General features: G+C 35.4%; 1 protein-coding gene across 1 annotated transcript; it reads left to right on the forward strand.

Annotated features, from left to right (window-relative positions):
• The first annotated feature begins 185 nt into the window (after positions 1 to 185).
• On the forward strand, positions 186 to 25,812 carry LOC105382558 (elongation of very long chain fatty acids protein). Its single transcript, XM_011552465.3, has 9 exons — positions 186 to 338; positions 14,097 to 14,242; positions 15,607 to 15,714; positions 17,104 to 17,184; positions 19,274 to 19,330; positions 20,006 to 20,111; positions 22,498 to 22,634; positions 23,774 to 23,929; positions 24,306 to 25,812. The coding sequence occupies exons 2-9, from the start codon at positions 14,102 to 14,104 to the stop codon at positions 24,474 to 24,476; spliced, it is 957 nt and encodes a 318-aa protein (XP_011550767.3). The 5' UTR covers positions 186 to 338; positions 14,097 to 14,101; the 3' UTR covers positions 24,477 to 25,812.
• Positions 25,813 to 26,015: the final 203 nt, after the last annotated feature.

Raw genomic sequence — 26,015 nt, forward strand, 5'->3', positions numbered from 1 at the left:
GCTAACGACCTGAAAATTGTTTTTTCGGATCATTTGTAAATGGGGGTTGCGTAACCGTATCCAGCTTGTTTCGTTACGATATCCAGATTAGTGACAATCGGTTGTTCGTGAGGAGATAGGGCACGGAGATCGTCCGGAGAGGATCCTTATCTGTGACGTCACGCGGTGCGATATATACGGCGGCGGCGGCGCGCGGCGCGTACTCACTGGAGCGCCGCGCCCCGAGCAGCCCGCGCAGAGCCGACCGGCTAGTGTTTGGGACATAGCTGTTTACTGACCACATAAATAACATTGCACCAGTGCTAGTGAATTCTTGTGCGCGATACACTGTTAAACCGGTAAGTTTAACTTTTACTAGGGAGCTATTTCAGCTTTATCGCCTGATTTGAGCCGGTGCGGCGCGGGCGCCGGATTTTTACGATACCTGCGGATTCGGCGGAGTGCGACGCAGATCATGTAAACGAAACAACCATCAGTTCATGTTATCTGTTTACATGCCGGATTATAAATTAAGATATGATGCATGAAAATTATGAATGCCTTAAAATTTTAACTTTCATCTGTCACACACACACCACACTCGATTGTCATAAATTTTGTAGAAATACCCACCCACATTTTCCGTATCTAGTCACAGTTTCAGTTATTAATATTGATTTCCTGAACTTTCAGGTAAGTTTGATAATATTACGATATCTTGATTTAATTACTAATGAGAGTAATTCAAAGATCGTGAGATCGCATCGTACACCTGCGCATGCGTCTAATGAAAGATGAAAACAGCGACTAACCTTGAAAATAGAATCATCTTATTTATTACTTCTTAGTCATTCTATGTAGTTGTTTTTTTATATATTTGTTTAATTAATTAAATACCTAATAATGTAGAATACCTAAACATATACTGCGAGTAATATTTTTTGTTCTAGTGGATTCTGAAGGTCACATTTTAATTATTCAATATTGGTCTATTAACCTTATGTGTGTTAGTCTAATTCATGTTTTCAAAACTCGTATGGCGGTAAATATGTCCACTTTATTTATCTTCTCAAAAATAAATACAGACTTTTACGAACTACTTTTATTGTAAGTAACACTATTTAAAAAAAAATTTATTCTTAGTATAAAATTTAACTTTTTTCAAAAGACAAACATTAAAAAAGGACAATATAACAAAGATGAAATTACCGCGAAAAACGATTTCTTCAGCCCACTTTTTATTATAATTTGTTTACAAAAGAAGCCATAGGTTTTCTGTGCGAAAGTGAGAATCAAGGGCATAGATTTTCAAGCTCTCACCTGAGTCTAGATTATCCTAGCTTTTGCTTTCGCATTATCGTTAGCTACGGTCTTTGTGCTGGATGTAGCTTCTTCTGACAACTGAAGCCTAATGTATGCTGGAAGGTATACTCCCATACAAAAGAGTATTATTGATGAAAGTTTAACTAAACTTATAACTAGATATTTTACAAAATAGTTAAATGAACGGTATGATTGAAATAGGGCTCGAGTAAGAAGGGACAAAAAACAGCTATCGAATTATATTTTTGGTTTATTGTGTCCTGATGGATAAGGATGTTGATCTTTGAACAGTTTTTTTACATTGCTTTTGTTTTTTATGTAAGACATAATGTGTCTTTATCGAATTTTGTATTTTTTTATTTAGCAGTTCCTACCTACAGGCATTGGTTAGTAAATTAATCGGCTTGGAGATTCTGTCATCGTGAATCTCATAAATAGTTATATATAATAATAAAACTATTATTATAACTATTGATGAGATTCACGATCACGATTCATGACACCCGAAATAAACATTTCGGGTGTATAGATGTGTTCATGTAAACATTAGGTGCATCGATTTAAACATGTATATATTTATTATTTAAATTCATTTTCCCGTTATACATAGAAACCTTGACATTGACAAACGATGACGATCGATAGGCCGACGATGTTTTTTTTACAAAATCGCACAGCTGCTTATAGTTGCTTTCAGCTAGTTCACTAATAAATCTCTACTCTGTGAAGGATTGAGAAGGTCAGTAGGTTACTATTTCTTTGGCTTTAAATAGCTCTAGGAAAGTCGACTCGGTGATAATAATAACATTGATTATACATATTATAACGGTTATTGTTTGTCGGTATTACTATCGAATATACATATGCGTGAATATATTATATGCATAATATGTAACTGTCATCTTTGTTACCTGCCAAAAACACATCCAAACCGATCCATCCAATTAGGACATAGGCAAAAACATTCAAACATAATACATACCCAATCTTATAACAACATTTTTATTCAGTTGTCGTTTAATAAGACTACTACTTGCTAAAACGGAAGGAACATTGGAAAATGTAGGAAGACTTCCGTCAAATGCCTTTTCAAATGATCTTAATTACTAAATGAAAACCTGCTCGCCGTCATCGTACAAATATTTGTTCCGAAATCAATTAATTACTCGAGAATATTCATCTACTACTCGTAGCTACACCAATTAGAGGATTTTTCGCAGAAAGGACTGAAGCAACATAAATGTATTTGTTCTGAGATATTCAAGTTTAAAGTTTCATAAAAGGATGTGTTTTCATGCATATGGGAGGGAAACCTTACTTAAAAAGAACAATACATATAACTTTTGGTGTAGACAGTCATATAAATCATATTATAAGTACCTACTTGACAAAATGTGGATTTGTGTGCTCTGCGTAACAGTGTAAATTTTTTAAATAGATTCGTCATATTGGAGGTTAGTACGTGTTAACACTGTGTCCATATAGCCACAGTGGGTACTATGGGTACTGTAAGTAATGGCTCATTGTGTACTTTATATTTTTATTGTGGACATGTGATATACGTCGAGGCGTTGTTGTTGGTGATCGATAGAGGAGAAGAATGTCCGGTTTTATTCGTTTAAATTATGATTTGCAATAGTATTATTGTAACTAGGTACATCATTATAATAATTTGCGAAATTGGAATACTTAATTACAGAGAAAACATAAAAATGTAGGAATAAACAGGTTTTCACATCCCGGAAAATATGAGACCGTAAAAAATCTATAGAAAGTGTCTGGCAGTCTGGTGCACCTGGGTCACCACGGTATACACAGGAATAAAATAACTAGAATCGAATTTTACTGACATTACAACCGTTTCCAATTATGACTAATACACAATACGTTAAATATGTGAATAATTATTTTTAGATTAATTTCCTATTTAAGGAATCAGAATTTAGAGCATCTGTATCTTGAACACATTCATAAATAAATAAGTCTACGATTAATATGCATGTAAATCAAAGGCATTTTCCATCGGTCAATTACTATTAAGGTCAATCCAGAAATATTTTTATAGAATACTATTTATTTGTATACACACATAAAACTAACACATATGTAAAAAAATGGCGGTCTTATCGCTTAAAGTAATTTTTTCAAGACAACCTTAGGGTTGAAGGATATTTCGATGAAAGAGGGGTCAAGTGTACTAAAGAATTCTAAGGGAATAATAAAAAAAAATTACATTGATATTTACAATAATCTAGTCGATGATGAGAAAATATTTTTAGATAAATTTCCTATGGGTGGAAATAATACTTACGTAGGACCTATATGAGTTTGAGTTTTATGTGGTGCCTCATTGCATTTTAATATCCGGACGATGGCGTCATCAAAATAATTATCCACTTAAAATGACGATCTATTTTTCTAATTATTCCGTATTAAATTATTAAGTGTTTTATACTCGTATATTCATTTGAAGTGGAGGAAAACTTCGATAAATAAATAACGCGTAAGAAACTAAACGTACCCATAAAAAGCTTATGCTTAAATTTTAAGGGGGCTTGGTAGTAGAGCTTACTTAGGTAACTCAATCTATATCATACATATTATTTAAAATCTATGCTGGTAGTAACATGCCACTCAGGGACATGCCATGCCTTAAATATCTTCAACTTATGATAAATCTAAAACGTAACATCATCACAAAATCAATAAAGTCCGTATTTTTACCACGCAGAGTTCGTAAAAAAGAGTCAACAATAAGATGCGGTCATTTATTACTCATATTATTGTAAGTAGGTATATAATTATATAATAACTGCCGAATTTACCGGCCGACGGCGCTGGGCCGCGCGCGAGTGGCAATGAACTTCGCTTCTTTGTTTAGATTACGAAGCGTTTTCATATTCCGAGTAGGATTGCTGCCGGTGCGTCCGTGATGCAAGCGAGGCGGTTGGTTTCAAGTTTTCACCTCTTTCCACGACAAACCGCACGATTAGGGCTGGCTGGTGTTGCAACTTGCGAAAATTTGTGCCCGAGTAATCAGACTTTGTAGCTAATTGTGTCACTCCTGCAGGTACAAGTCATAGAAGTAATAAACTAACGTTAGTACACGTTTAACTCGCTAACGTCGTAATCGTAAATGAAATCAACTGAAGAATCCAGTTTAACAGACTTGTTATGAAACAGGCTAAGTTCTTTTGTTTTTTCATTAATCAGAAACTCGTTTACTTCAATAAGGCTTTGTTCCTCATATGGGTGTACAGACGAAGATGTAATTTTAGGTTTGCCTCCCTATCCATTTTTATAACATTTCAAAGTCATCTAGGAGCCGTGAGAACGACATTGGCACCTGATGCGTATTATTTTATACATAATGGGATCGCTCCATGCTATCTTGAAAGGCACACTTGTGGCCCTGGGCTCCGGTTCCGGAGGTGTGTGGGCGCCATGTCCTCGCTTTTGAAAGACATATCCATGTAATTTCTGCAATCCATCATGAGTGGATGGTTTTATTTCCAGTCCTCGCAGAGATAGAGCATCTAGATGTGTGTGTCCTGTCCTTTGTTGGTGAACGAGAACTTACTGGATTATGTTTTGCTGTGCGCAGTCAATTCTCGGAGTTACCTGTCCGTGAGATCAGCTGTGTAAAATGTTTATGTTCTGATGTTAATCTCATTCATTTTTCTGCTGCAAAGAATTCAGCATCCGACAGTCATCTAAACATAACCGTCCATTGCCCTGCTATAAATTTAATTGTGTAGGTACTGAGTATGTTAGTCAAAAGTTTCTGCTGAGTTTTTATACGCGTAGATGCACCCGCGCATAATATCAGCCTGCCTGACCACAAGCCCAGTGCAGTGGTCGAAACTTCGGGAAAATTATAAAACTTAATGACTTCATTAAATGTATGTGAATGTTAAGTACGCTGTGCTTATCTACACCTAATTCCATTTATCGTAGACAGTGGACACTGCTGAATAAGAAAATTTTGAAATGCGTATCCGTTAAATTATTAAGAATGTGGAGCAAGTAGTTGCAAAGCTAGCGTAATCGATTTAGTAACCTAGACAAGTCTTGCCGGGATCGGCGCGATGCAGAAAGTGGAATGTAACGATTTGTTCACGTTAGATAGCTGGCTACTCATTGATAAAGCATTTCTATTTTCTCCACAAAACAGCAGTGTATAATTGCCATTGCATGGTGTTGCGCTGTCGTGGTCACCATTGTGGTGGCCTCCAAGGTCTTAAGTAATATAATCACTCGCTGCCCTTTATTCTATTTTCCCTTTCATTCATCCTGTATTAATTATGAAGTGTTGTATTTCCTACTTGGCAAGGATACCGCAATATAAAGTGCAATGCACGCGGTTATACGGATCATTGCGATACAAATTTTAAAAAGTGAACCAGTTTTTTATGATTAAGGAAGTACGTTAAATCCACTGCGTTGTTTTCCGTCACCATGTTGAAATCTGGAGTTTTCAGTATAAAATGCGCAGCGGAGTAAATACCAGTTTGTCTTGTAGAGTGGCCGATTGTCTTTTGTCCTGTAATAGGAACCGGAAGCAGCTGTTAGACTTGTTACTTATTGAACAACAATAAAATTTTCCACGATACCATCAACTCAGAAGTAGGTACATTGGTTTATAAAGTTACGAAGCGTTATAATTCCTTGGCATGGCGTGGTTATGTGTGAATGTGTGGAAATTTAATAAATAGCACTCTGCGGTAAATATCTTGTCATAAAATATGTGTCTGAGATGTAATGCGCAAAATATAACATTATACGAGTATGTAATATTATTATGAGCGAGTACCTAACAGCTGGTGGGTCGCATACAAAGGATCCGCCCAATTACCAACGTTTTGTATGCAGAGCGCCACACTACTCATAGCATAATGTTTCTAAGTAACTGTTTATTGGAATCAAGTGTAAAAAATATGTTTGTTAAAAATGTAACTGGGTACTACCTAATCTACCTTTAGCATAATCAGTATGCAGGATATGTTATGATAAAGTTATTTCATGGTATCTAACTACGGAGATATTAAAATCCTTAAATTTAATGCACACACTAATAACTAACAAGATATCAACTATGTTTATCTTCTATCACTCAACTTTAATCTATCTACTCGTATCAGTCTGAGTATCTCGTATATCACGACGTCATGGTCGAATTTTGCACATAGGTAACCAGAATGTCGATGTCAATTAATGTAAAATTTGCTCCTACATTTTCTATATACACTCACGGGCAATGAAAAGGTTCCTCAGAAAAAAACACCAATTTACTCCCTTACGGAAAAAGCTTGCTTTATGACGCCTCCTGCTACATTGAAGTACATTTAACAGAGCATCAGGATATTACCAACTATAAACGGTAATATTTTGTTAAAATTTTAGATTAAATGTTGGAAATAATTGGGGTCGTTTGGTGTCGGCATTTTGCAAGTGGAACTTTTTCATTGCCCGTGAGTGTAGTTACGTGAATCGTAAGCAGTTCTCTTAGCTTTGCATTTTTAATTACAGAAGTTGGAAGCCACGTTTAATGTATTATTTAGTGTACATTTTTTGGAAATAATATAGGAAGTAACAATAATAGGTGTTTGCTAAGATAAAATACTCAAATAAATATTCATGAAGCGGTTTAAAAGACATTAGATGTTTAAAAATCTAGCATGTTCAAGGACAGAGCATACATAGAAATAATCTGGTAAATAGTATGAAACGTTTGTGATATTTGTGTTGCTTGTTTACGAGTCATGTTACCGGCACGAGAAGATCAAGGATTTTTTTTACTTCATCATATAAATTTCACGTGTAGGTATGTAGTTGGTATTGGGTGCCCATGCCCATGGATAGCTACGAAAAATATTAGCTGAGGTTGTTTCATAGAAATTAGCTAAGCGTTGATTTTCAATAAAAGAAATAAAGTCGTTTTTTTTTAAATGAAATATATTAAATTAATCAAAGTATGTACCATAGCTATGTATGCACTTTTGCCATCTCATAGGTAGTTCATTGATCCCCTTACTAAAAAAACCATTCGGGCGGGAATCAATAAAATCTTTGAAGGCGGTTTGGACTGGCCCATCGGAGTTGAATTTTTTTCCTTGCAAGTAGTTATCCAAATTGCGAAAAAAATGGTAATCTGTTGGAGCAAGGTCCGGAGAGTACGGTGGATGTCTAAGACATTCTAATTGAAGCTCCTCTAATTTGGTAGCCGTCTGTTGCGCAGTGTGTGGTCTATATAGCGTTGTCCTGAAGCAGCAGTGGCCTAGAGCGATTGACCAGCCTCGGTTGTTTAGCAGCTAGCTTTTCCATCATGGTTTGCAGTTGCTGACAACAGATATCAGCCGTAATTGTCTGGCCAGATTTAAGAAAGCTGTAGTGAACGACACCGGCACTAGTCCACCAAACACTTACAAGCAACTTTTTTTTAGTCAATTTTCGCTTAGGGCAGGATTTGGCTGGTTCGCCAGGGTTCAGCCATTGCGATGAGCGCTTCCGATTATCGTAGAGGATCCACTTTTCATCACAGGTAATGATTCGATTTAAAATTCCTTCATTATTGTGCCGGTTGAGTAACGTAACGCAGCAGTCGACGCGCGTTTGTCGGTTTGCTTCACTCAATTCATGAGGTACCCACCTTTCAAGCTTTTTCACCTTCCCAATTTGCTTCAAGTGGATTAGAATAGTTTTATCACTAACACCGGAGCCTGCAGCTAACTCAGACGTGGTTTGCGATGGATCCGCTTCCACAATAGCCTTCAATTCTTCATTATCAACTTTGGTCTCCGGCCGTCCACGAGGCTTGTTCTGCAGGTCGAAATTTCCAGAACGAAAACGTTGGAACCAAAAACGCACTGTGTTTACAAAATTTTCTTTTGCGACACCGTCACCATACACATCATTAATCCTTCGAGCCGTTTCTGCAGCACTGGTGCCACGGTGGAACTCATACTCGTAAATAACGCGATATTTCAAGTTTTCCATTTTGTAAACAGAGTGACACAAAGAAAAAAACAAAAGAAGAAAAAACAAATGAATTAGGGGGTTTGAAACACAAATGCATGAGTAAATAGATAATAAATATGCTGTATGAATTTGAATTTGGAATTCCTAACCATAAAGGTAATATTTGAGATCAAAGTGGCCAGTACGACAAAACGCCAATTTCATATGTAAGGACCTAATACATAAGTGATATTATGTGAAATGATAGTATATTTTCATATAAAAACGACTACTACCAAAACAGTGTAATGAAATATTGCTCGACACAGATAAGAATTATTGCTCTTAAAAAAGGCAAAGATATGTATGGGTATAGTTCCATGCAAAATAATATTAATGTAACTATACACACGCAGCTTTAACCATTCGTCATGAGACTATTTTTAAATATGATATTCATCCCGGGATTGTAAGAAGAAACGATATAAAGCGAAGCAATAAGCTAGCAGGCAAAGATAATTTAACCTATGTGCTAGGTATTTATGTACGCAGTGCCCATGTGAAAACCACAACGTACCTAAATAATTCCTTGTGGTTTCAATATTTACAAAGGCCAATGTCGTTAAATCGATAAGTAAAATTATGGATAAACTAGACTGAGATCGAGATCATGTACTATTACTACATATTTATATTATTAATAAGATATATCTCGAGATCTCGATTAATTATTTTCCCGTGAAAGGGTAACTAATATATTCATACTTATAAACTTTCACATGTATATATAGGTACTTAGTTCAAGTAATATGTTCTTTAGAACAACAAAGGATAGCTTAACTTAACCTAACATATAAATATTTGAAGATTATGTCGGCAGGCGGTTTTGTATACTAGTGTCGTCATATCAATTTCGCGTACATGCACCTTATGCAGCCTTGCCCGATTTGTGCATTCTCGATAATGATCCATTTGGTATCATATCAGCCTTCACAAGGGCAGCCAACCGAGAACTAAGTGCAAACCTTAAGTTACGGCAACTCTTAACAACTTTTTATTAAGTTGTTAATTGCTCAACTTAGTGTGTGTGAGATTAACAGCAGCAAAAAACAAAACAGCATCCATCTGCTTTTGATGGATTGTAGTTTGCATAGTTAGTTATCAAAACAACCATATACTACTACCGTACTATGGTCTAACCCCCTTATTCATAAAAAAGTTACTGGACGGATTAACTATTGAACTGTTTTGTCACTCTCTGTCAAAGAACAAATTGTTCTCTGTTCAATAGTTAATCCGTCCAGTAACTTTTTTATGAATAAGGGGGTAAAAGTCCACCATACACTCTTTAAGTCTTAACGTCAGTATTAGGGAAAAAAACCTTAACTGAGTGTTGCGTGTTTTAACAACTTATGCATCAGTACGTAACACGCGCCGTAATATTTAAACTTGACTTTGGCGAGAAGCCCTGCAAGAGTTATAACTGGACGACCCTCGCTGACCTCTGGTTTAAGGACGGCTCATCACTTCACTATTATATTTCCCAGATCTAGGCTATGCTGTCCTAGATGCATGGAAATTTTCGTTAATGCTAAGGCCAATAGCGAGATAACGAGACAATATGTAAAATTTCTATGTTTGTAGAGATCTGATCAAGAACGTCCACTTTACAAATTTGCAGTTGCAATGAGTATGGAAGCGGTTTGCCTCTTCGGAAACTCTTGTTTACTGCGCTACGCCTACATCTCATTATTGCTCTTATCTAAGGATGGGGATTTCTGAATTACTCTGTAATAACAAAAATATGGTCATTTTAAAGACTTCTTAGGACGCCACTTTAAAGTTCAACGGTTTCCAGGATTGCATTTCATTTACTCTACGATATACGATAAAATATATGATATACAATTAGCATATAGGTACACAGTACTTTGGAGATCAACTGCGACCTACCAAAGAAATTAATTTAAAATGTCTCATTTATGAGTAAGTTTTCTATCCTTCACCTTCGAGTATCGCAGCACGCGAGCCTACAGCAGCTGCTATTATGCAAGCCTCATTATGCACTTATAATTCATGATGCAAGGACACGGTTTAATAAGTTTACATGACCATGAATCTGATACCGTTTTTATTTTTTCCTGCTGATGATAAAACAGCTAATAGTCATTGTCTAGCTGATTGTATTCGTCTAGTCGTGGACAATCTAAGAACAATCTGCATAACTAGTGTATCAATGTACGTTCCCACGCAATCGTAAGCTTTTGTGGATACGCAGTTTGTAACGGCTCTGTTGTTTAAGGTTTGTTGTTATAATTAATAACACATGTAGATTGTAAGATTACATAAAAACTCTTCATACTAGGCTACAAGTTACCACTACGAGCGGACTAGGGTTTTCATCACATTTCAGACGAGCCAGTCAGCGTATTCAGATTTTGATCTATTATGATTAAAGCTTCCATTGATATTCGTTGAAGGTTTTATGCAAAAAAACCTTCGTGTGTTTTGTTTACGTTCCATGGACGGACGCCCGTTATTTATTATGAACGTAGATAGAAGCTATATTTAGAATGTTCTTGATTTGTTTTTTTTAGCTGCGAATAACATCCACGCGTGGAAAATACCACAGTGGTCCGGAACTGGTTTCGATTTAGGCTCATTTCAGATCAGCCTATAAATACAACGTCTGTGACGTCAAAAGAGTTCAACGTACCTGTTTATTTTATTTATATCACTTTTAAAGTGGGTCCAAGGACCATTAAATATAACCTCTATGGCGGAACCTTCTACTTATTTGCGTAACAACTTTAAAATACAATGAATACCTACCATTGTATTATTTTAAAATGGTAATTTGATTATCCGGTCCACTTGAAACCACTTAAAGAATTATGTGATTAACAAATTACTTTTTAACTGAATTAATTTATGATACGGCGTTTAATTAACAAAGGGTGTCTTGCACCAAATATTAAAACGAAATGTAGAATGAATATATACCTATGTACTTTTTTTGGTCTCTTTAGGGCATGTGGGCTGGTTTTTACCCGACTGCCGAAGTAGGAGGGTAATGATTTTATTGAATAACCAAAACCGACGGACCTTTTGGCTCATACGTTTTACAAAGTTTTGCGGCACCTGTATAGTCCGTAGTCGTTAACTGGCGAAAATGTCAACAGCGAGGAAGTCAATGTTGAAAAAAAACGTAAGTTATTATTGTTTGTATTGCCATTATTGAAATGAGAATGGATTAGCCATTAAGACCACGCAGACGCAATTAGCCTTGAACGAGTGTGACCAGGATGAATATGGCATCAATATATTATTACGACCAATAATAACTGTACCGGGAATTATGTTTTATTTGTATATTTAAAAACAAAAGATCTAGGCTGAGACCTCCTTGAGCCGACGTGAGATATGGCCGGGGTTAATAGAACACTATCTACTAGTACCACTAGCCTATTTTCGTTTGTTTGTGTTTTTTCTTTCACTACAAATGAGCCTCTTTGTGAATCATAAAAGCTTATTTGTTTAGCTATGTATGCAGTTAAGGCATTTATTTTTAATTATATCCTGTTAGTACATACGGTGTTGCTGCAATGCATGACTTATTCACGTCATCAAGACCGCATCGAATAAAATATATCTATAAGACGTAAACTTAATGGAGGCTCAAAAACAGTGATCTTACCGGTGAATCGGTCATATCTGCTGAAGAACCGACAACCGCTGTAAAATCACATTATTCATAACGAAAGTCAAAAATAAATTCCTTTCCCATAGCATTAATTTTAGAATTATATATATATATTCATTAATAGAGAAGAACGGTTATAAATGTATTCCTCCATATTGGATGTGCCCGTAAAATGGCAATAGGCCCGCCACCTATTACATTGGGACTAACATAACACTCTGGCGAAAAGTGGGTGCAGCAATGCACCTCTGCCTACCCCGCAAGGGAGTACATTAGTACAAGGCGTGAGTGCGTGTTTTTTTTTTTTTTTTCCTCCTTATATTAATTTATAAATAAACCGTGTATTTAATGGGGTATAATGTAAAATATATTTTAATGTTTAGTTTTTTAAACAAATACGTATTGATATTGACTACACATAATTTAAAAGCTTGATTTGCGGTACTAAATTAAGTATTGTCTAAAAGGCTATTCATTGTTAAGTAGTAAAAAACTTAACACCAAAATGTTAATGACTTGCACACCGATAAAATAAGAACCCATTAAAAATAAATTGTATCTATCTCACACAGATGATTTAACTGTATAAATTATGAGGAAGTGTATTCTATAAGTAATTGCAAAGAAGTTTTAACGTTTATCTAATAATCTAAATTATCGGTTAAATCTAATAACTGTACAAATAAAAGTTTGTAGATTTAGCTATGGGAATGATTAGTGAGTTATTTATCTGATCCTCTCACACCAGCTCTAAAAATTCCGGATCTCATCTAATTGTACAAGATAATTATGCTTCGTAGGAGGGTTGGAGATATCACACAATACACATTAAACATCCAAAACCCGGGTAAACATATGTCTTTTAACACATAGTTTCTCCGTGACGGGTCTCGATCGTAGATTGAACCCTGGACCCTCACCTCTGTATAAAAGTCCGCGTAACCGCTGCGCTACACTGTCTTCGCGAGCCATCGAAATAGCATGTGAACAGTTCTTCCAGCATATCACTAAACAAAGTCAACATGTGTATTTACAATTCACACTTCACTCGATCGTACAAATACATATTATTATATTTATTTTAACATTCAGTGTATGTGCCTTTCATGACTGAAGAACTGTTTAACATTAATATATTATACTATGTCCAGTAAATTATTCCCAAGTATGGACCGTGGCAATATACAGGGGGTCTTACAAACCTCAATAATTGTGCATGAGAATTCCTCAATACTCGCGTACGTATATATTATTTGTTTATGTAATATACGTACCTAAGAAACCTGTAAGTTGGTCATTTGGAGGCCTGATCACCCTGACCATCGAACTCGTGCCCGTAGTGGTAACACTAGTGCTCTAGGTACTAATAACTTAGTACTTATTAGTATTAAAGTATTAGTCTGTAACTGGCTAAATTAAAATTGACACAGTTTGAAATAAATAATAGTAAAGTTACTTTTGTTATATTGCAATTGACGGAAATTCGAATAGTTAATTCTTGTCAATAAGTATATTTATTTGCCCTGTAAAATAAAATACCTGCTATGGATTTAAATGAATATAAGGAAATAGGGGGAGTCCCGGATAAATAAACATAATTACACATCGGAGCTTTTACTATAAATCATTGAGCAATTATTATGTTTCGCCCATGATCAATAAAAGGAAAACCAATACAAACACAATTAAATACATGAATTTAATTTTTTGCTTTGTATTTGAATTTTGTTTCATTGATTAAAATCAGAAAAAGATAATAACTCTTTATAAAACTGGTGCCCAACAATATTACAGCAAAATAATGTTGATGGTATGGTATTCAATAAGTAAACATAGGTGAATGGGCATTCTTCCAAAAATTATCGTAGGCACATTGATGTCCAAACATGGAGTTTTCATATAATTATGCCATACCTACCATTGCTGAAATTCATTCATAACATTCTTCGAGATCACCTAGGTATGCTCTAAGATTCTTCAAAGTGTCTCCAACATTATGCACATGCTGAGCGGGTGCTTTTTGACGCTCTGGACAGCAACCTTTATTTGTTGTTGTTTTGTATTATTTACTTTATTTTTCGTTGTTGTTATCAAATTATTTCTTTGTTTCTTATATTTTTATATGTTGTTGCAGATACAATGGAGGTGCTCCAGCGGCTAGTGGCCGGCTACCACGACCTGATGGACAACCAGAGCGACCAGCGGGTGCGGGACTGGCCGCTCATGTCGTCGCCGCTGCCCACGCTCGCCATTTGTCTCACATACGTCTTCACTGTCAAAGTAAGTGGCTAGGTTAATGATACGCGAACTAGATGGAGTGTCTGTGCAAAAGAACACACTACAAGTGTGGTTTGGTTTTGGAACAGCTGATATTTATATATATATATATATCACGATACCACAATGGATCCTATTATGAAAGTGGTTCATTAATGCCTAAACTTACATGTTTACAAGAAATATACTATCAGTCTCGTCTGCGATATCTTAACATTTCTACGTAGTGTACTCGTATGTCCCGCGCGGACTTTGAACGTTCTTTGATTCCTCTCGAGAATTTAGTCGACTGAGCTATTTTAGCGACTATGGAAAAGAAATACCTAGTTACTATTTAGAATTACACATTGTGTTTAGGTACTAAAGTCCATGTTCGACATGGACTTTACTACTTAAACCGGTAAAGTCCATGTTCGACATGGACTTTACTACTTAAACCGGTAAAGTCCATGTTCGACATGGACTTTATTAACAGCTTTGGTAACCGGAAAGAATTGGATGTCCATCCTAAAATTTAGTTTACTAAAGTTACGCGTTAAGATTTGTAACGAAATATAAAACTTAGTTTAGTTCTTGTCAATATTATCAGTTGGACTAATTTAAATAAATAAGCCGTCGGCATGCACAGCTGATGGTGTTGTAATCATAAAATCATAGTTATGCTAACAAGTGTCGCTCCACAAGTTTTATAAATTACTTTGTATTTAATAATGCAGTCGTATTACGCACATTACGCAACAATAACCGCCTTTGTATGTAGGCTACTTACTCTTAAAATACAGGAAAATAATTACATAGATAAATAGTAAATGGCCAAAGGGAATTCCGAATTTAATGTCTGAGAGAGTGCTCATTTTATATTGCCAATCTGAAATAGCAGCATGCTGTCTTAAGCAGAGTCGAATATATTTTTATAGTATTTCAAATGAGAGATGCATGGCTAATTCATACGCGAAGTCGTTCTATAAATGCTGCTACTGCAAAATATTTTTATTAGCATTATTTTATGTAAAATAGGTCTTTTAATCTAATTAAGTAAAACAAACACAGCACACACTTATCTGTTTCTTATTTAAATGCCTTTCAACAGAATGGTCGTTTTTATTGCGAGTGTTCGAATGGCAGAATATATCTTTTTCGAACAATTTATATGAGTAATGGCACGACTGGTGTACAGCTCTAGAGGTACAGCGGTACGTCATATAAATATTTACAGACACATTGGATAACTTATAACACCGATTATTTAAAAACACTACGTACCATTTGATGACCTGAACCTATGTCCCTCGATCATAGAAAGACAAAGTGAATGCAACCTTCCAACCATGTTTTATTGCATTTTAATTCCCTATGCCTTGTTCCAGGTTCTAGGACCAAAGTTAATGGAGAACCGAAAGCCGTTTGAACTGAAGAATGTGCTCATATGGTATAACCTGTTCCAAGTTATATTTAGCATCTGGCTATTCCATGAGGTAAGTACACTCGATGTGACTACGTTCATTTATTTTAACTTGATGTATTACATGGAGTCTCGTTTTATTTATTGTGCTGACTGGCGCCAGATCTACGAGCTGACTTAAATCTTTCATCCACAAAAGCCTGGTAAATGTGTTGTACGCTCACATCTTTATTTCTGCTGTTATCTTTGTCACAGAGAGAATAGTGTTATGTATATTCAGTACTCACTAACCACATTACTTTAATAAAATAAAAATCATGTAGTGATTTTAGTGTTATAGCTATTAGTTAATCAAAATCCCTTTTTTGCTGATAAAATTATTGTTATTTGTTCGTTAGCAGGTAATGATTAGTTCATTAGTCAGCGAAAATAGCTACTTTTATTAAAGCTCTGCAATTAAATAGCATAACAGAAACTAATTGTGTAATACCAAATTTGAAATTAATTAGGAATAAGTACCACTACATAATTAACTAGTATTGACAATGATTACTGCCTATTACGGGTTTAAGTTTATGGCTAATAGGTATGCTGCCTATTACTATAATTGTGTGTAATACGTATACTCTTAGACCACGTGCTAGCCTTATATACCATGTACTTATGTACTATGTACTTTTTACAAGAATCAGGACGACTAATCATGAAAATTGACGCTTGCTGTGGCGATGTAACATTGGTTTACAAATTGAGAAATATAAAGTTTAAACGTGGCTTTACAAAAGTAACTCTATACTCGATAGCTATTCTAGAAATAATTACGAATGTGTTACGAGGTAAATTGTAAGTAATAACTATTATCTATTGGCGTGTATTTAAAGTATATACTAACGTAATCAACTCAGAAAAATCATTACCGGTAATTAGAGTTACTATCATTACTTTGTCATAGAAAGCTTCAAAGCTCAGTTTGACTCAAAGAAGCCACATTGAATTTTAAGTTATTAAATTAATGTCTTCGTACAAAATTAAAAGAAAAAACTATATAAAAGGATACTCGGAACTCAAACGTATGTAATAAGTAAATATTACAAGTAAGGCAAAAACCACGTATTGTACCTATGTAATTTGACCTTAACCAAACAGTAAGCAAATAATGACTACCATACTTATAAGTATCTACAAATACCTTCCTATATCTACAGTCTGCTCCATAAACATTTATACACATTTTTACTTTTACAACACATAAATTTCAACACCAAATTATTACGATTTGTGAAGTTTGTTTTTGACCAGATACAAAAGCTAATGCATAATTATTTATAGGCCCGACTGTACCTATCTATCTACCCACCTGAACATTCGATCTTTTTGGTCAGAATAAGATCCTTGACATTGTGTTTTTCCGAAACTTTTAAAGGATTTTATTGAACATGTTTTTTTGTTATTTTATTTGCAGAGCATAGTGAGTGGGTGGTTCTCTACCTACAGTTTCCGATGCCAGCCCGTGGACTACTCGAGATCACCGCTCGCCATGCGGGTAAGTAAATAAAACATATAAATAGGTAACAGATCAAATCGATTTTCCAGGGAGTTTGCAGTAAAGGACAGTCTTCTAGTTCTTCAATCTTTATCTTTATTATGAAATCTTAATTGCTTGCGCTTATTTATTTGGAGTTTTTTTAACTTCTGTTAGCTTCATCATCATCATCATCATCAGCCAATATCACGATTCACCACGATCAGGTGGCATATTTAAAGCTTATAATTTCCATACTTAGAATACGTATAAAAAAACACGTATATGCACATAGAAAAAGATTATGCCTGAAATAGTCTTTAAGTTGGCAATTTATTGTCATTAAAGGTATTAAGCAGGTAGTTGTAATAGCATGTAGTGTAATAAATACTTAGGTTCACGAAAGATGGCAAAAAATAGTGACAGACTAGCAGCTCATGAAACGAACAATTAGACGTTTCCTTCCACGTTACGTAAATAAATGTTACGCATCTGCACAAGCCTAGTAAAACTCACCACTGATTACAATTACACTCCTTATTTGCATCAAGACAGAAAAAAACACAAAAAACAAAACTTAAAAATTATTTAGGAAAATTGGTCAGGTTGCGTGAACCGCACTGTAGTGCCTTGCAGTGCGCACGCGCGGCCAGTTGCTACAATGTAATGTGGATAGCCTTCGCACGCCGCGAAGTTCGATCACATTATATCAGTACTACATAATGTCTCACCTCAGCATATGCTGAATCTGTTATCCGCAACCATGCAATAGCTGTATGCTTATTTACTTGCTTGTCTATATTTGTAGCAGTCTTTGTTTGACTCATTATGATAAAATAGCTCTTTAAAGTTTATATACTTACCATGGATAATGGGACAATAATTTTTTTATAGATAGAGTAGTAGACAGTTTTTTTATAGTAGAGTATAATCTCGAAGTGACTCCATTTGATTAGTCATTTGAAAACGTTATAGTAAAACTAATGGAATACATTTTATTCGAGTAGAATCTATAGATTTGTCACATTTAAGGCAGGTTTATGTAACTGTAAACAACAAAAATATATACAATATTAATTAACATTTCAAGTTTTAGTTTCTAGACAGTTTTATTGAAGTATAATAAACACTGAGTGAAAGTGGTGCTGAATAGCCTAAGTCTAGTCTAGATCACACATATTCCCGACCTAGAAATAAAAAAAGCATTTTATTGGCACTAACCTTGGCCCGACTGAGAAATTTATGATTATAACGACTTGTGATGATATTTTTTATAAAGTTATAGCGATGAACTTAACATGCGTAATGAAATTAGATAACCAAGATGAATGCACTTCAGCAAAGGCTGCGTAATGGAAGTTTAAAGTATCCATTTGACAGATTTAATTGCTTTCGTAGCGCCTTTAATGTGGTTTATGTTTTAATATATTAACAGCAAGATCTCGATGTTAATAAACTTTTAGTTTTTATTGTCTGCCCGATGTTTCATGCATGGTAGATTGGTAATTTCAGACAAGCACGTTTTATCTCGATATACGTAATATAAAAAAGTCAAGTAAAGGAAATTTTAAAGACGTTTTTATATTATTTAAATTGAATTGAAATTTTGAAATGAAATTTTAACGACTTTTCATATTATTTTGTTTTTAAGAAACTGGCATCGGCATCAGAATACTCCTAATAACTAGTGAATCCCGTGAATTCAACTCCTTTTCACATGAAAGATAGTCCAATTGAATGAAATTTACATACTATTCATGTTACAAACCAGTATCTTTCATCAAATGTTATATTTGACCTATAAAAAAATTAAATGTATTTTTTCATACAAAAGACATCAACGCGAGCGCGGACTTTCAAATTCGTGGAAATAAAAAGAAAAATGTACTTAACTCACTAGTTTTGTTCACAAGCAATGTCATCAAATAGTACCTGTTGTTATAAATATAGATACGCAAAATCGTTGTCCACTGGAGAATACGGTCCTCCTTCTGGAGTACCTATTTTTGACATAATCTCCACGCTTGGCTGACGAGTTGCATATAATATAACCCTTCCTAGATAAATATGAGATGAATAAACTAAGCGTTAATATCTTCTTGTTTTTCAGACGGCCAACGGTTGCTGGTGGTATTACATATCCAAGTTCACGGAGTTCTTCGACACTGTAAGTATTTATAAAATTATCACTTACTGGATAATACTTCATCTTTTATATTTACATTCAGAGTACTTACCTTCTTAGAGTTCAGTTTTATTTCCAAAGCTACAATTTTATCTACATAATATCCTTTTGTAACTTAAAGCAATTTATATATTAATGTATTCTTATAATGATGTAACATAGAGATTGACAATGGCATTAGCTATAATTTTATTGACATAACATCTCCCCACACTGTCCATCGTATTCACCAATTTATAGACACAGCCAACGAAAACTTGACACCTTTTTATAAGCCTTGAAAAGTTCCGGCAATAATTGGTATCGGCAACAAATCATAATTAGCGACTTTTTGTTAAATCCCGCAAAGGATCGAAGAACTGTTCGACGGGTCAACGAACTTCAAAAGTCCCCCAGCTAGCAGCAGGGGTTCTGTAATACTCGTAATCGTAATACACTCACGAGCAAGGAAACAGTTCCAAATGACCCCAATTTTGTAAACATTTGAAATCTTAAGTTGATAATCTACTGATATGCTTTTAAATGTACTTCAATAATAGCGACACGGCTTCATTAATCTAGTCTTTTCGGTTTAGGAGTAGATAACTTGGTGCTATTGTCACTGGAACTTGTGAATTGCTGGTATTTTTTTACTAACTTTTTGTTTTTTTTTTTCAGATCTTCTTCGTGATGCGTAAGAAGTACGACCACGTGTCGAAGCTGCACGTGATCCACCACGGCATCATGCCCATGTCCGTCTGGTTCGGAGTCAAGTTCACGCCAGGTTTGTAAAAAAAAAACATCATGCATCCCTTGACACCTTTTATTCTTCTCCTTAATAATCACAAACGCAGAAGTTAGACTAGCGTTAGTCACCGTCGTGGTGAAAGGTTTGGGAAAACAGTTCAGATGGCTTGAAAGGTTTTGCATATTCATTTAGATGGCTGTGTAGTTGTGTAGGTATGACATATCATACACGGCAAGCAATAATTCGACGTTCGGCACAATAATAATTAACAAATCCATCACAATTCCAAACAAATATAATAATACTTCAACAGTAGTCTATAATTTATACAAAACCTTACTTTATATTCATTACTAGACATAATCGGAAATTTCCTAAAGTTTAAAAAACATATTTTTTTATTCTGTAAGTTATTTATATTCAGTTCTTCTTACGTAATGCATATATTTGCAAATAAATAAGTATGTTTGTGTCTATTTATAGAAAACATATTTTTTACTGTATTCAAGTAGATAAATCATTCTATTTTTTATATGAACATGCTTTGTTGTTTCAAACTTGAAAACCATTCTCAGATCATTTAAGTAGCACTCGACATCGAACTAACTATTAGTTCTTAATCAATTACTACATAATCTTACAGTGAAAGTACTTGTACCTAATTGATTGTGAAAACGGCATGCGGAAGTCATTTGTAATAGATTGCAATAATACCTTTTGTTCAATCAATTGCTAATTAAGAAGTAAAATAAATTATTTCACCGCGGTGACCAACCCTAGACGCGCTCCTGTGTCTGTCACCATCACGCTTAGAAGATAATAATAATAAATTGTGTTTCATTTCCAAATGACAATGGGCAGATTGGGACCACCCTCCAATAGGATTAAGACTAACATCGTTGGATAGGTCTTGTCAATAGGAATAACTTTTGCTATGGCAGCTTTGTTGTCACAGTTGTCCGTTCAGAGATATATGACTTATAAGTTCCGATACTCGTCAGTTAGTCTTACTGCTATTGGAGGGTGGTCCCAGCTCCCATATATTTTTGCCCATCCTCTTTTAAATTCACACAGTAAGTTATAGAGAGGACGGATCTAGGGACATTCAAAGGCTATGAACGCATATTGCCGAAAGGATGGCATTTTCGAATTATTCGAAACATCATGTAAAAACGATAGCTTTGCGATAGGTACACACCTACACAGTTACTACATGCTACGTCACTCGGGTAGGCTTCCCTAGATGTTAATATTGATGCTATCCATTTCGCCACCACCACATGGCGATGTCAACCGATAGTCACAGTTGTTAACCACCGAGTTCTTCGGTCTACAAACACACCGCCGTCGTCAATAGGCCAATGTCATGGACAATTAAAGTAATCTAGTAAACTAGAATAGCACTTATTGCAATGATTTAGCTTGTATACCCTGTAATATTATATCCACAGGCACAGCTTGCCATGGTGCGTGATGAAAACCATTTAAATGGCGATTGTTGCAAACAGGTAGCAATTTGCAAGGACGACAAACAATTAAATAATTATTAAGATCCACATTAACTAGGCTACTCAGATATAAATCATTTGAAAGATCGATCGTAGGTTTGAATTCTTGATTATGAAAAAATATATGTTTTCATTGTAAAATGCAGATTGAATGCAACAGTCTGATGAGGATGCTGCATTATGATTATTACGAATGTTACATAATCAATATGAGCATCAAGAATGACGTCTAGAATTATCCATTAATTACATCCAATACACAACACACATAGTAGTAATCTAGATAATAATCAAAACAAGTAGGTAAAGTACGTCACAGAGGTTGTTACACTTGTAATGTAAACTGCGTGTAATGTACTGATATCAATTAATTGTGGTGTCTTGTGTAATGACGGTACAATATAAATGGAAAAATGGGCATAAATGAATATTGTTTAGATTTTTCTCAAGAGCCAGACATTCCTTGATTTTCCGATCGGAAAACCGGGCGTTAAATACTATGACTGAACTTTCCGGCGTAACAAGTCAAAATAACGTTCATCTTACTCAAGACAATAATTACAAATGTAAAATACTAATTTGCCTAGATTTTAATTTATTAAAATATCAATTATGTTTCACCCTTATGTAAAATATTCGTTATACTTTATACTACCAGTTTCACACAAATACACTAACGAGCAATGAAATTCCATCTACAAAATGACAACACCAAAAATGTTTCCATTTTTTTTTTACATTTAATTTAAAATTTGAACACATATTTACGTTTATTCCTACTTAGTAATATTCTAATGTACTTCAATATTGCAGACGGCGCAAGCTAGTCTTTTCGGTTTAGGAGAAATTAAGTGCTCTTATCACTGGAACTTTTTTGTTCAAACTTGTCCTGATCTATCTCCTCCTATATCCAGGTGGTCACTCGACGTTCTTCGGCATGCTGAACACCTTCGTGCATATCCTCATGTATTCGTACTACCTGCTGGCCGCCATGGGCCCGCAGGTCCAGAAGTACCTGTGGTGGAAGAAGTACCTCACCGCTATTCAGATGGTAAGTTCATTAGTAGTAATAATAATAATCTTTATTGGACACAAGTAGAGGACAAAATATGAAAATGGTGGCTCCTAAACTAGGTAAGCCTGTATCTTGAGAGCTGGTGCCTTCCCTGTCGATCGAATCGATTGATTTTATGAATGAATGATTTGATGGGACCGACGACTTTAGTTTAGGAGGTAGCAGGTGGTAATTGGATGAGGAAGGGCATATAATATGTTTCTCTGATTGGCTCATTCTTCTTCTGAGCGGGTTGGTAAACACCTTATAAATGCGTCTTACATCGCATGCATAAATAGTAGGTAGTATGTTGTCTTCACACCACAAAAAATGCCTATCGATCGAGTGAACACTAGTGGCTCTCAAGAGTCGTGATGAGCTGACATAAGATTTTTACTTACTTACCTTATTAATTAAGTATTTACCCCACAAGAGTCATGTTTTTGACGTGAGCGTATGTATTTTCGGATTTGATCTCATCGGATTTTTAGAGCGCTGTTTTGTTGTACCTTAGTAAGTCGTGCTTAGTTTTAGGTCTTATTTGCGAGAAGGATCTAGAAAGAGCCAGAGCACAATTATGGCTCCGAAATGACTGTTATTATTAACCAGTGATTGACATACATATGGGTACTTAATAATTACCTACGTGTAACATAAAAACAACTTCGCTTAATCATCTAATGGTAGCGTAAATAAGTGTGTATAAAAATTCCATTCCACCACAGGACTCATTCACAACACAGCAGCTGTGGCTGTGGAAAATCCATTTTGAATCGTGATTGAGATGACGGATTACACAAAGTTATACTTATACCCACATAATTATGTTTAAAAATCTATACTTAACTGATAGTAATGGACAACAAAGAAAGAGCGGAAAACAACATCAGAACTTACTAGGTATCTCTCCATCTTCAGACATAAACGATCTCGGTAATTTTCTATTGTTAATTTTCGGCTTTTTGATGGCCCAGTTTCTCATTCATACGTCTGTATAACATAATTAAGTGATGCTTTCTTGACTTAACCAAGTGATTAACTGGGCTAGTTAACTGTCATAATTATACCTATACCAACCTTCAAATTCCTCGTAACTTTATACACCACATAAAACATAATATTCCCTTAAATTCCAGGTGCAATTCGTGCTGGTGTTCCTGCACGCGTTCCAGCTGCTGTTCACGGACTGCGACTACCCGCGCGCCTTCGTCTGGTGGATCGGCATGCACGCCGTGCTCTTCTACTACCTGTTCTCAGACTTCTACAAGCAGGCCTACTTGAAGAAGGCTCAGGTGAGCAGGCGCTTCTGTTGTTATAGTACAAGGGGGTCACTCGGCAAAAAACGAAGTATCGGAGCGTTGCTGCGTGAGCCACGACTCTTAAAGGTGCCGATTGCATGACAGCTCTTGTTCGGTCGTTTTTCGTCAGTATAGAGTGCCGTTTCTCGCCGGGACGCCACGGTGACGATGTCGACGTCGCCAGCGACGGTATCCAGTAGTTAGTATTAAAATGTATGATACTTCACTTGGTGTAACAAAGTCACCAAGTGAGGTTATTGCATAAATTTCGTCTCTTGAAACATAATCTTGTTAGAAAGAAACCTTCCATCGAAACACATCCAAACATTATTCCGCTGAACCAAAAGTCATGATTCTTTTATTTTCACAGAAGGCAAAAGCGCGAGTGAAGGCCGCCGCAGAAGAGAAGGAGCGGTTGGAGCGACAGGAGATCAGGTCGGAGCCCAAGGAGATGAAACTACCCCTGCTCAATGGCTTCGGCAACGGCTCGGCGCTGGGTGACGTGCGGCAACGAGTCGCCGGCGCCGTCGCCACGCAGTGATGCCGCCATCTTGCTGCGACCGGGATCTTATTGAATGTGCACGTGGACCATAAAGTCAGGAAACTGTTGCATGATAGTGCCAATGACGTCACAAGGCAATTTGCTGTTTCTGGTCGTGTCTGCTAAGGTTTGGAGGTTGGGTGGACAGGTTCCACCAGAGCTCTCCAAGACCTTGAGGACGACTGTAGAGACAGACTGGCCACATTAATCATGATCCATGTCACACGTAGCTAGTACCCATGAGCGCAAGAGTGCATGTGTAGTGAGTCGCCCTGTGGGATGACGGACGAAAATACAAAACAAGGACAATAAACCTCGATTCTCAATGGAGAGTGAAGCTCAATTCTTAGATGTAGATTTAATTTAATTATATTTAAGTTGGTGTTAATTTATTTAGGGACCTCGTGCCCAGATTTGGGGTGGTGTTCTGTGTTGCTAGCTTTATTAGACGTTGTATCGAGTATTGGTAAACTTGGCAACGCGGCCATGCTGTGAAGGGGCGCTTGGTCAGTATGGTAAATCATAATGTTGAGTTAGTTGGGTAGGTCGTAGACTGAGGTGAATGTCTTTTAAATGTGCCGTTGGAATTTAATATTTTATGCATATTTGCGAATGCAGTTACATCGTAATTTCAGTAAATAGATAGGTACAGTCAACAGCAAAAGTTCATGATGAAACAGAAAATTTTAATAATGCTGGACGAAAGGTATGAGATATTATGTATTGTAAATGGTGTAGTTTTACTACCAACCTCTATGTTCTTTATTTTTGTTAAATTTTTAAATATTTGTCTTTGGTCATCAACTTTAGCTGTTGACTGTTTCTAATCCAAGAATAGCTTTTTATACCAAAATTTATTATGTAACAATGCAGTGACTTTATAAGAATTGTACTTAGCTGGATTTTATTGTAAATTGAAATAATATTAAGTGTGATATTATATTCAGGATGAAAACCCCATAAATATATTACATCAATGACTAAAGACCGATCAAGATACTATCCAGAATAATAATTGAATTTAAAATGACATTTCAATCATCTTAAATATTAGATAGGAACTTACTTAAATTATTTATTACTTCCAAAGCAAGAATTGAAATATGTCTTAATGAACTGAATAAAATTAAATATTTCCAATCTAAAATTCCCAAATACAATTCAAATTCAATATTTCGTCTATTCTACCTTACTAGTATGAGACTAATACCTAATTTTGATAAGTGAATACTTACCCAAGTTCAATTATTGTTATTTTGTAAATATTATGGTAAGTTCTTTTACATAATGCAACCATTAAAAAGTTGTGATAGATAAATAAAAGTTAAAGCTATAACATTTTGTCATCATTATTTTATCCTCTTTTTCCATTTTTGTATTAGTGGTAATATACCGTTTTAAAACGGTAAGTTAAACCTTAGAATTATAAAGTATTAGGCCCAAGGAACAAAAATACTTCTCTAACGAGAAGATTAGGCCTTTATAATACAGGCTGAAGTACATAATTTGACGCAATACGCGAAATATATATATTATATA

Source organism: Plutella xylostella, chromosome 22 (genome assembly GCF_932276165.1).
Source record: "Plutella xylostella chromosome 22, ilPluXylo3.1, whole genome shotgun sequence".
NCBI classification, from domain to species: domain Eukaryota; kingdom Metazoa; phylum Arthropoda; class Insecta; order Lepidoptera; family Plutellidae; genus Plutella; species Plutella xylostella.